This window comes from Mastomys coucha, unplaced genomic scaffold, assembly GCF_008632895.1.
Source record: "Mastomys coucha isolate ucsf_1 unplaced genomic scaffold, UCSF_Mcou_1 pScaffold20, whole genome shotgun sequence".
NCBI classification, from domain to species: domain Eukaryota; kingdom Metazoa; phylum Chordata; class Mammalia; order Rodentia; family Muridae; genus Mastomys; species Mastomys coucha.
The window spans coordinates 3,386,533-3,397,937 of NW_022196903.1; the positions used below are offsets into that span (position 1 = coordinate 3,386,533).

General features: G+C 49.3%; 1 protein-coding gene across 2 annotated transcripts; it reads right to left on the minus strand.

Moving 5' to 3' along the window:
* Positions 1-7,121: 7,121 nt before the first annotated feature.
* Dlx5 (distal-less homeobox 5) lies at positions 7,122-11,392 on the minus strand. 2 transcript variants are annotated; one of them, XM_031380760.1, is made up of 3 exons: positions 10,733-11,392; positions 8,791-8,893; positions 7,122-7,803 (listed from the first exon to the last, which is right to left on the minus strand). In XM_031380760.1, the coding sequence occupies exons 1-2, from the start codon at positions 11,085-11,087 to the stop codon at positions 8,808-8,810; spliced, it is 441 nt and encodes a 146-aa protein (XP_031236620.1). In that variant the 5' UTR covers positions 11,088-11,392; the 3' UTR covers positions 7,122-7,803; positions 8,791-8,807. The 2 variants fall into 2 exon arrangements, with proteins under 2 accessions (XP_031236620.1, XP_031236619.1); XM_031380759.1 differs by having other exon boundaries at positions 8,791-8,975.
* Positions 11,393-11,405: the final 13 nt, after the last annotated feature.

Genomic DNA, 11,405 nt, shown 5'->3' on the forward strand with positions numbered 1-11,405 from the left:
TACTTATAAAATTTACAGGGTCAGGAAACAGCGTCATCTAGAGATAGAACAGCACAGCTTGTTGCCAATATCTTCCTTGGTACATAGACTAGATGGGTCCCTTGGCTTCATAAGTTGTCAGTTCTGTGTCCCAACCAATCATCCTCTTCTAAGACCAGGATCACAGAATTTGGACTCAGCAGGCAATAAGCTCCACGATCTGGATACCTTCCCCTCCCCAACTCCCCACCACACACACACACACACACACACACACACACACACACACACACACAGAGGGAGAGACAGAGAGAAAGACAGAGACAGAGACAGAGACTACAGTTCTATGCAAGGCCCTAAGGAATAGCCTTGAAGGGTTTCAGATGCCATTTATTCTACAAACTTTCCCCCAGCTGGAGAGAAGATGTCCAAAGGGCTGCAAAGCCCAGAGATTCGGACACACCTGCTTTTGCTAACATTCATCCGCATAGCTGACTGCAAAGAAGCAAGCCACACAGCCAGTTCTGTTTGATCTCTTGATGCCTCAAAACCTAAAATCATGGCCGCATGTAAAAACCTCAATGTATTTACTTAAGATCAATTGTAAGTAACAATTTTCAGATAGATTTTTAGCTTGAACTCTCAGGCTCCTTCTACACCTCGCAGAAATCTGGTCCTTTCCTAGTCTCCAGTCACAAACTACACCAAATACATCAGTTGCACAGAAGCAAGCCAAGCAAGTCAGGTTCTTAACGATCCCATTCTCACCAGATCAACTCTTAATGTTAAAGGAAAATAAAAGGTGAGAACCCAAACCTTGAAAACAAAGTTGCAATTCAAGTAAATCACAACAACATATTATATATAGCTCGGAGAGTATGAGACAAGAGATAAAAACAGTGCCTAGAAGTTAGAAGGATGCCGGAAATAAAAACTTACCCCGTGAATATCTCTTAAGCAATGATCAGGGTCTAGAAATCTATACTGAGCTGAGGCACAGCAGAGTATTTTTCTGAGTCTCAGGGCAGAAGCTCTGTCTCTATATTCTTGGTTGAGTGAGCACATCCAGGTGTGAAATTGTTTGCACACCCCAGCACCTCTTATATTGCCAGCAAAATTAGCTGTTATTACTGTCACTGTTTAGTGATGGTTAGCGTGATACAAAAAAAAAAAAAAAAAAAAAAAAAAAAAAAAGCTGCTGTAATCAAGACCTGGCGCATCTTTGCAAATTACAGATAATTGTAAACGTCCAGATTATGATAATAGCATCCTAATCCAGCCTGCAATATAATTATTACAGAGTGTTACATCTGAAACTGTCCAGTAGGGCTAATTCAGCCATTATTTAGACCCTATTTTTTGTACTGCAAATGGGTTGCTGAGTTGAAAATGTACGATTGTAATTTCACGGGGCACTCAATGAGTAATGGTATAGGAAGAGGGAAAATACAAAAGTGAAATGTGAACAGTAGCGATCAAATCAAACCCTGAAGGACAAAAGACTGTTTGATTCATATGGAAAAAGAAGAGCCAGAATTAAGAAAATAGCAAATCAGTGGTCTGAAGTATTATGTGTCCAAGTCTTCAACTGTGCAGAGCTGATGCATTTGCAGGGGCTCCTGCTGCTGCTGCTGCTGCGGCTGCTTCTGCTGCTGCTGCTTCTGCTGCTGCTGTCTGCAGGCTCAAATAATTTTTTCTCCACCCCCCCCCACCACTTTTAAAAATTACTCCTGTCTTTCTTCCCTCTACCGTAGCATTTTTCTACTTTTAAAGGTGCCCTTCCCCCACAGCCCCTCCCCCACAGCAAAGAACATTTGTCAGTCCCTCCATTCTTTCCACCAAAGCCACCTCAGAATGTGCCTGTCACTTGTTTAGGAACATACTCTTAAATGAATCTGCAATTGCTCTTGTCATCAGAGCCAACTGCCCTGGCTGTGTAGTGTCTCCCTTCCCCCTCCCTCCTCTTTTACAATAAAGAAGCTCTACTGTGTCCTAGAGGATATTAGCTGAACATGGATTAATTGATGTTAATTAAATATAGTCAACTGGGAAGCTGTTGGTTTGGTTAACTTTTTTTTTTTTAAATTTAATCATTAACTTTATTAATGAAAATCTCCCCCAAAATAAATCATTCTGCCTGCTTCTATGTCACAATATGCCTAACAGGGCAAGGGTAACCATCATGTTCAAACAGGAAAGGACAGGATAGGAAGAAGGGAGAGAGCTCAAGAGGTATTGGGAGACTCTTTCTGGTCCCAGAGTCAAACCCTCTGAGGATTCTACTACTTGCAGTAATATAACCCGTGTCCTAGTAGAGACTCCTCTGGATTAATTCGGGTAGCGACATCCCAGGCAGAGATGCCTAAAGACCCTGTATTCCAGGACTTCAGTTTTTCCTGTTGAGCACATTTTCCTCAGCCTCTTTCCAGTTTCTAGGCCAATTGTGTTGATTTCCCCTCCTCCCAAGAACATCTTAGCGACCCACACAACCTGCCCAGCCAAGGCTACCCTGCAGGGTGGCAAGCAGGCTCCCTAGCTCCTGGAAATTTAAGGGCAATAATGAAATGTCCCCTGTTTGGTGACCCCTGTTTATAGATGAAAGTTGAATCCATATCCTGGGCCCCCCTCCACCCACCTTTACCCCCACCTTGCAAATGGCAAGTGGCAGAAATAGTCCTAGGTGCCAATAAGCTTCTGTTGGCAGTTTCTGTTTTCACGCCTTTCAAGGAAAAAAATGCTTTAAAATAAATCATAGCTTGGAAACTGTTTACCATCTTTCACACCCACCCCACTTCTTAAAAAAAACAAAACAAAACAAACAAAAAAAAAAACCAGTAGACTGAGTATGGTGGATTCCACAGAGAATTGTTACTGAAACCGGGAGAGAGAGGGTGTGGGGAAGGATCAGGTCATGAAGCCATTTTCCCTTCCTGTGGTGAAAGGTCGTAATGTGTGGTATTTCACGGTTTTATATAAATCTTGGTTTAGGATGTTGAACAGACTCAATAATAGATGTGTTTTTGGCAAAGAAATCTATTCAGAACCCCATAAATCAGAAGTTCAAGGGAATAACAGAGCAGAAACATTTAATTGCTGTAAGAATCGAACTCTCCTTTCCTTTAAAGAAAGATTTCGCGTAAGTTCGGCTTGTATCTTCAAAGTTAGAACTCAAAGTATAAAACAGGTTATTACATTACAGTAGGCAGCCCTAGGTGACGGTCCTAGGGAGAAAGTCCTTCATCCCTCAGTCATTCATACCTCTGGCAGTAGACACCTTGTATACCTTCTGCCTTGCACCACTAAGAACTCTAAAGACTGTCAGAGGTAAAAGAAAATGCCACGGTCTCCAGTACAGGCTGCGCGCACCACCAAGATTTGGGCTATTTTCTCTTGGACTGGGATTGGGTCAAAAATATGCAATGTTTGTGGGCAACCTGGAAACCAGAGGGTGGGGGAGCCGGGAGTTGGGACCGAAGTAAGTCTTACAGCCCCCTCCCCAAGCGCTGGGCAGTGTGAGCCTGCACCCAGAAGACGGGGAGGGGGCCGGGGAGAAGGAGGAGGAGGGAAGAGTGCTTGAGAGTGAAGGAGGTGGGGGAGGGCAGGCTGATCCTCGGGGGTGGCGCACTGACAGTCTCCGAGCTACTGCCCTCAGGGTGTGCCTTCTCCGAGGGCTGGAGAACTCTAAGTTGGCCAGATCCCAGTGGCCAGTGGGAGGCGCTGGATCCAGGAGGTGGCGGAGAAGGGGCCGGGATGGGGTGGCTAAGTCGTCCTAAGAGTCCCTCTTTGGGAACAACGGGAAGCAAGAAGCAGAGGGGGAGTACAGAGCAGTTTCCAGCAGGCATCCAGAGCAATTCGAGCTAGAGAGTATTCTATACCAACTGTGGAGGCGGCTGTGTGCTATAATGCCCGGTTCAGGCTTGCTGTGGGTGACTCTGAGAGGGTCAGCCAGGAGACCGCGAGCCACTGGGCGTCCGGTGCGATCAAAGGAGCCCTAGGAGGCTAGCCGGCGCGCCTTGGGTTGTGGGATAAGGGGCGGGGGAGAAAGGGTTGTCCTTAGGCGGGGAGATACTGATCTGGCCTGTGTCTCTGGGAGTGGATGCATGTACATCTTTGTGTGGGTCAAAGCTTTTCTATGCAAGGCCGAGCCCTAGGGTGGATCCGAGTGGGAGTGGACTGACTCCCGGGTAGGTGCCGGACACGAGGGAAAGCGAGCAAGAAAGAGAGATCAAGGGCAGCGAGGTCTGCGGGTTCTGCAGTGTGTGTGTGTCTCAGGCCCTGTGGCTCAGCACTGGAGCCGCCTGGCACCCACAGGAATGCAGCTTCCCTCGGATCCCCAGGCCGCCTCTTGTCCCACAAGGAGGTGGCCGCCAGGAAAAAGGGGGAGAATGGGGGTAGAAACCCGCCTGGCCCAACCCAAGTCTCAAACAAAGGCCAATTTATCTGATCTTCAACGGCAGGGCCCGGGAGTCAGGCAGAGCACTGAGGAAATCACTCAAGCCCTGCCAACATGCCCTGGGTCTCCTAGTCTCTGCAGGGAGGTCTCAAGATGTAGATCGAAGTATTGGGTGAATGAGGGTCCGCAGTAAAGAAAATTAGTTCTGAAGCGGCTTAATTCATCTTGGGGGCATTAGACAGCGGATTAGGCAAGTGAGGAACAGAAGGGATAGGCACAGGCGACTCCTACTTGAAGTCCAGGGAGAGTGGGGTCTGCCAGCGCCAAAATGGAACGACATGCACTTGGTACACACAGAAAGAAACAATAGAGAGGGAAGGAAGGTGAGAGGGAGGGCAAGAGAAAACAGATATTTTTAGACTTTGCTGAGGATCTGTTATTTTTACATCCTTGGGCTCAGGACTTCAGGGAGTTAAATTCCCCGGAGAGAATCCCCGCGGTGCTGGAAAAGCCCGTTGCGACTCACTTGCCAGAATATTTTTGTCCAGGTAGGAAAAAAAAAACCCTCCCAATTCAAGAGACCACTACTATTGAGGCTCACACAGGGGATGAAATCATAAACCCAGATCCCCACCCCCGCCACTGTTGCACTAGGCTTTTCGCTTAGCAGCAAACCAGCTTTGGTGTCCTTAACAACCAGCAATGTCCCAGCTTTGGGTGAAGAGCGGTGATTTAAAAAGCATCCCTCTTTTTCCGTGAGAAAAGTCCAGACCCGCCCTTCCCTCCATTTGGCTGAATCTGGGGGTCGGAGATAGTGTAGAAAACCACACACACCCCTTTCCACCAGGGCAGAAGCAGGGAGATGACATCCACTCTCTCCGAATGCCAAGATGGAAAGAGCTTGTTCCAAGCACATTTTTGACACTCTTGGGAAACCAGTGGGCGGGAGATGGGGGGGGTGCGGTGGATGTCCCCCGCCCTTGCCAACCTTCCCAAATACACACTCGGGGGTGGGGACAGGCCGGTGACCACCATAAAGCCAGGTCCTGGAAATCAAGACCAAGCTCACAGAAAGCTCTGGGCTTTTGGTAAATGGAAACCACTGAAATCTTTGCAAGCAAAGAAAGAAAAGCAGAAGATAGACGCCCTCATTTCCTTCTCCATTTTACTTCACGCCACTACAGAAAACAAAATGGGGCTGGGGCCTCCCCTAACACCACAGTGCCCCACAGATGGAGTGGAGTGAGGGCAGGGGATAAAATTTTTGGAGATAAATTATGTTTAGGCAGGGTTTAATAGCCCAGGGTGCCTAGAAATGTATGTTTGCCATCTCCAAGGTCCATTGGGTTCCGAACTGGTAGATTTTCACTTGTGGAAAGAAAGAAAAAGAAGAGAGAAAAGAGAGCAAATGGAGATAGAAGGCTGACAGGAATGGAGGAATGAGAAAAGAATAGAGAGAGAGAAACTAACTCTGTAAATAGCCCAAGGACACAAAGCTTGCCTTTTGGGTTCTCTCTGTTGGAATGGTCCTCTCTGAAATCCTGAGATGAGAAGATGCATTTTTTTCATGTTCTAATTCCCCTCCCCACGAGGGCTCTTTTGTCACACTTATTGCAGTTGACTTCCTAGCTGTGGAATATTTCCCATAAATCTAGTAATTTCTAACATTGCATGTTCTTTGGTGTCATAAGGAAATAGATTTAGATGGACCAAAGGACAGCCAGCCACAAAGATGCCTATAATTCAGGCCTGGGGTCACAGCCCTGGAGCCAAGATGTAGCTTTGGGCATAGGCTACATATATACATGCAGTGGTGTAAAGGACACACAAATCAGGGGCCAGGTTGCTGCAACTCCCATATGCCTGCCTTAAAGATGGCTTCACAAAGAAATTCTAGCAAACATCCCATTTCCGGCAGTTCGGAACTTGCCTTGCCACAGTTTTATGTAAAAGTAGAGCAGGGGATTCTGAAAGAGGCAAGCAAGGTGCTGGTGAAAGACAATTATATTAAAAACCTTCTCGCACGAAATGAAATCAATATAGGGCCTCCCCTCCCCCTTTTTGAAAAGGAATTCTCCCCACCCCCATATTTCTCATTTGGCCTAGTGCTTTAGGTTCACTATTGTTCTGAATCCCTGTGGTATTTTCTTGACTAAAAGAACCTGGCCAGACTTATAGTCATACACATTAGGACTCCAAAGCTTAAGCTACCATTTGCTATGCCCCAAACATTTCAGATTTTTGAAAAAAAACAAAAACAAAAACAGGAATGAGAACAGATTTCCTTTTTTTTTCTCCTTTCTTGTCTTGGAATGCTCCTTTCAAAAGGAGCATAATTTATCTAATTGCAACATCACATGCTGATGGGGGAGGGGTTCCCACCAGAATCACTTTGAGCTTAGAATTCTAGGTTATTGAGGAATTTCTGTGGCCGTTTTCCCTCACACACGGTAGGAGAAATGTATTTAATTTCAATATTACTTCCTACCTGAAACATTTGGAACTATATTTAATATCATTTAAATGGTTGTGTGGTTAGGTGAAAAAAAATCGTAAACATGACAGTACTATAAACAGGCCATATGTGCAGACAGATACATAAAATAAAGCATCCAGCACAAACACATTTCTGCAACCATACAGCTCCTGACTTCTGTTTTGCATTGTTGGATTTCTGGAGAATTCATCTGTTCTTAACTATCTGCATATAACCTCACTAGCCAGTTATCAGGGGGCCAAAAAAGAACAGTTTCATGGTCGAAATAATTTTATTTATCCAGAATATACAGTTTAATTCCTCTATCTACACTTATTTACATGGTTAAAATAACATTGAAAAAAGTCTTTTGAAAAGTTGAGGTCATAGATTTCAAGGCACCAATGATAGTGTCCACAGTTGCGCAAAAAAAGGATTCTTTTCGTAAAAAAAGGGGCGGGGTCCTTTGAAATGCAATAACTTACATGCAAAAAAAAAAAAAGCTTTACACATGAATCTTTTTTGTTTCCATTGTTCAAACATCCCCGTATGAATTCCTTTCTTTCTGATTTCTAAACCAGCAAAACACTGTAGTCCCAAAAATGAGCAAGAGAAAGTAACCCATCTAATAAAGCGTCCCGGAGGCCAGTGCCAGCGGGTGCTGCAAGGAGCCCGGCGGTGGCAGGTGGGAATTGATTGAGCTGGCTGCGCTTGGGTACCAGGAAGCCGAGTTCTCCAGGTAGCTGGACGCGGGGGACTGGTTGGAGGTCGGAGGGTGGGCATGAGGGTGGTGGCTGAGAGAGCGGGATGAGCCCTGGGGCTCCCACACCGCTGGTGACTGTGGCGAATTACACGCCATAGGGTCGCTGGAGCTGGGACTGTGCTCCGGGGGCATCTCCCCGTTTTTCATGATCTTCTTGATCTTGGATCTTTTGTTCTGAAACCAGATTTTCACCTGGGTGGGGAACAAAGGCACACGTTACCGGGACACTCAGAGGTTGCCCGCGCCTTTCCCTGAGCGACGAATGAAGGCTTTTCTGGCCCTAGACTATCCAGCCCTGATAACTACCAGCAGCAAGTCGCCTATCGCCAGGAGGTTGCAGTTTCAGTCTATGCAATGGGAGGGACCCACAGAGGGAGCTCTGTCCAGCTCAGCCGGAGCCCAAGGCTTTGTCTTTTTTCCACTATAGACCTGGTCATCGCGCTTGTGGGCCTGTGCACCAGTGCACTGGGGAAGATACCTCTCCTCGAAGGCCAGAGTCCCCGGAGAGGAGGGGCCTGAGCCAAACTGTAGGTGCACTGTGCCAAGGGAAAGGAGAGACTCTGCCTGAAGCTCTGGGCGGCGACTTGAACATTCCTTATTCTAGGCCCCAGCGGGATGGAGTGGGAGGGAAAAGAAGGGGGACAATCCAGGAGGGTTTCCCCGTACAACAGCGCCCCCCACCTAGCGACCTTCAGGCTGCTGAGGCTTCCAGCTGCCTCTGGGACAGGACCGACCGGGACACGACGATCCCGGCCTTTGCGTGGCTGGGGACCCAACCATCACCAGGCCATCATCTGGCAAGCTTCTCATTGTGAAGAGACCTAGACATTTCTCAAGAACGCAAGACAGATCTCCCCCCACAGAAATATCCCTTCTCTTGTTTTTCACTATGAAACCTTGGTCCCCAACCCGTGGTGAGTAAAGCGTGGGTGGGGGCGAGGGGGATTGGGAGTGGAGGGCGGGAGGGGGAAGCAGCAACTCCAGACAAACGACGAATCCCACGCCCACCGCTACATGGGCCTGGCTCATGGAGGGAAAGATGCAACGCTTGGTGTCTTTTTATCTGTAAATTTCTGCAAAGTGCTAGAGAATCGGTTCCAGCCAGTCGGGATCGAACCATGCAGCCCAGCCGGGTTTGCAGGCGAGGCGGGGCCGGTACTCGGCGGCGGCCGGATTTACCTGTGTTTGCGTCAGTCCTAGAGAGGCAGCCAACTCCGCGCGTTCTGGCAGGGCGAGGTACTGAGTCTTCTGAAACCTTCTCTGTAAAGCGGCCAGCTGAAAGCTGGAATAAATAGTCCTGGGTTTACGAACTTTCTTTGGTTTACCATTCACCATCCTCACCTCTGGCTCCGCCACTTCTTTCTCTAAATAACCAAAACAGACTAGGTTAGAGCTTCCGGGCAGACAATGGCTCTTTTGCACAGGCCCTCAAACCACCGAGGTTTTTGTTTGTTTTGAAATATGTAGTCATCTTTCTCTTTCCCAATATCACAACCTTGGCTTCTCAAACCCGAGTGAAATCTGTCTCTTTCTCAAATCATACAGAGAAGAGCTGGCGAGTCTCCGACTAAGAGCCACTGCGTGCGTGTACACATCAGGTTCTTCGGAGATACTTATTTCTCTCACTATTTTTTTCCCCTCCCTGTATTCACCTTGTGCGTTTCTGGGACACGAATAGCCACCCCACTCCTATGGCGTCAAGCGAGGAGGCCCCTGGGCCATGACCCCGCTTCTGTCGGCGTCTGTTCGGGCGCCCGCAGAGGCTAGACGCTTAGGCAGGGAGGACGCTAGCCAAGGTCTCTAAAGTTCAAAGACCGACAAGCAAACTATGTTCCTTCTCTACAGCGGCAAGCGGTCGGTAGGGGCTAGGGCAGACAGAGAGCCGATTATGTAGTCCCCATAATCTCACTGCAGATCTGAGAGGGCACAGATGTGTCTGGTTTCTTTCACAAATAGACTTAATATGTTCTTGACAAAAAAAAAAAAATCCTCCCCCTATGCACTAATACAGAGACAGCAAGAGGAGCAGGCTCAAACTTCAATCAACAATGTATTGAAAGGGGATCTGTAGTAAGGATATTTTCGTAGTAAAGGGGAGGCAGCAGGGAAGAATTCTCACTGTTATAAATGTACCCCGCTGGGGTCCCGTGAACCCCATGTTTTGCTAATGTGCCCCTAGGCCACATGGCCCCTTCCCCTTTCAGTCCTGGAAGGAGTGGAAGAGCCGGTGTGTGAAGCTGCTGCCAGAGGAAGGGTGGAGAAGGAGGGAGGGTTGTGGTCTCCACTCTCCTGGAGTAGGGGATGCTAATATTAGCAGCCTTATTAATGTGTCGGTGAGGGGAGATCAAAATCGACTAGTAAAACTTCTCCACTGAGACTTCGTGCCTCTCATTTACCGCCCAAGCTCTCTACCCCACGGTAATTCTTGGAGGAAGTTTCAAGGTGGACGGAAAGGGGAGTCTGTAGGGAAGAAGGAGGCAGACAAATTCTAGGCACCGATGGAGAGAGGGCGCGATGGGCGGGGGAGGGGGTGTCCCTCTAACAACGTGAACTCTCAGCAACCCTTCGCTATTTTAAATGGACTTTTGTATTTGGAAATACCTTGGATAAACCGCAAAGTTCCCTGCTCGCTTTTCTGTTAGGCTGCAGCGCTCCGGCCCTCAGGCCACCCGGTGTGCTGCCGGCACCCTCCCTGCGAGGCCTCGGGGCGCTTCGCTGGCTAATCCAGACTAAGATCTCACCAACTCAGCACGCTCACCCAGAATTCCAACTAACTTTCCTTTTATTACGCAAACATCCCTGGGGCTGCTTGATCCTTTCTCCCCCCCCCCCCCAATCCCTACCCTCTTTCCAGCCAAGCCGGCTTTCTGGCTAGGCCAGATAGAAATCCAGTTAAGGAGGGACCCTCGAGCGGCGCCAGAGGGAAAACACACTATTAACACCCCCCACCCCCCAATTGCCTGTGTGAGATGCTGTCCTGTTTGCAGCCCCAGGCCCCCACTCCCTTTTGCGCAGCACCCTTCTATGGGTGCGAACAGCGTGGCCCTCACCTACCATCCAACTTAGCGCCCGCGGGGCTATGGATGCCCTGAGTACCTGCCTCCCGCCCCCGCGCACCTACCTGGCTGGCTGGTGGCACTCGGGACGCGGTTGTAGGCGCTGCCGTACTGGTGGTAGGGGCTGGCGTAGCCGTAGTCCGCATAAGCCTTGGCCGGGTAGCCGGCTGCGGAGCCGTTCACGCCGTGGTACTGGTACTGGTAGGGGTTGAGCGCTTTGCCGTAAGAAGCAGAGGTAGGAGAGCAGTAGCCGTGCGGGGCTGCCCCAGCGGGGCTGTAGTAGTCAGAATCGGTGGCCGAGGACTCCGGCAAAGTTGGCGACTCCTGAGACGGGTGGTGCATGGCGGCGGACGTCGGGAACGGAGCTTGGAAGTCGCCGGATCGGATGCTTGGGACTCTTCTGTCAAACACTCCTGTCATAGCTCCCGGGCGGTGGCTGTCCTTCTACTGCCGCGGCCGCTGCTGCCTGAATTGGCTGTGGAGCTGCTCTGGTCTAAGCAGACATGGCTGTGGGAGCGAGGGAGGAGGAGGAGGAAGAGGAGGAGGTGGCGGCGGCGGCGGCGGCGGCAGGGAGGAGGAGGCTGGGAGTCGTGGAGGCTCTGTCTCCCGCAGGCTGACTGCTGGCTGAGGCGCAGCACAGCCTTGGTTAAATCCTTAATTGCACGCTTACGCACAGCGGGGTGGATCGGGTTCCATTGGCCAGGGCCTCGGGAGCAGAGCAACACCCTAACTCGTCCA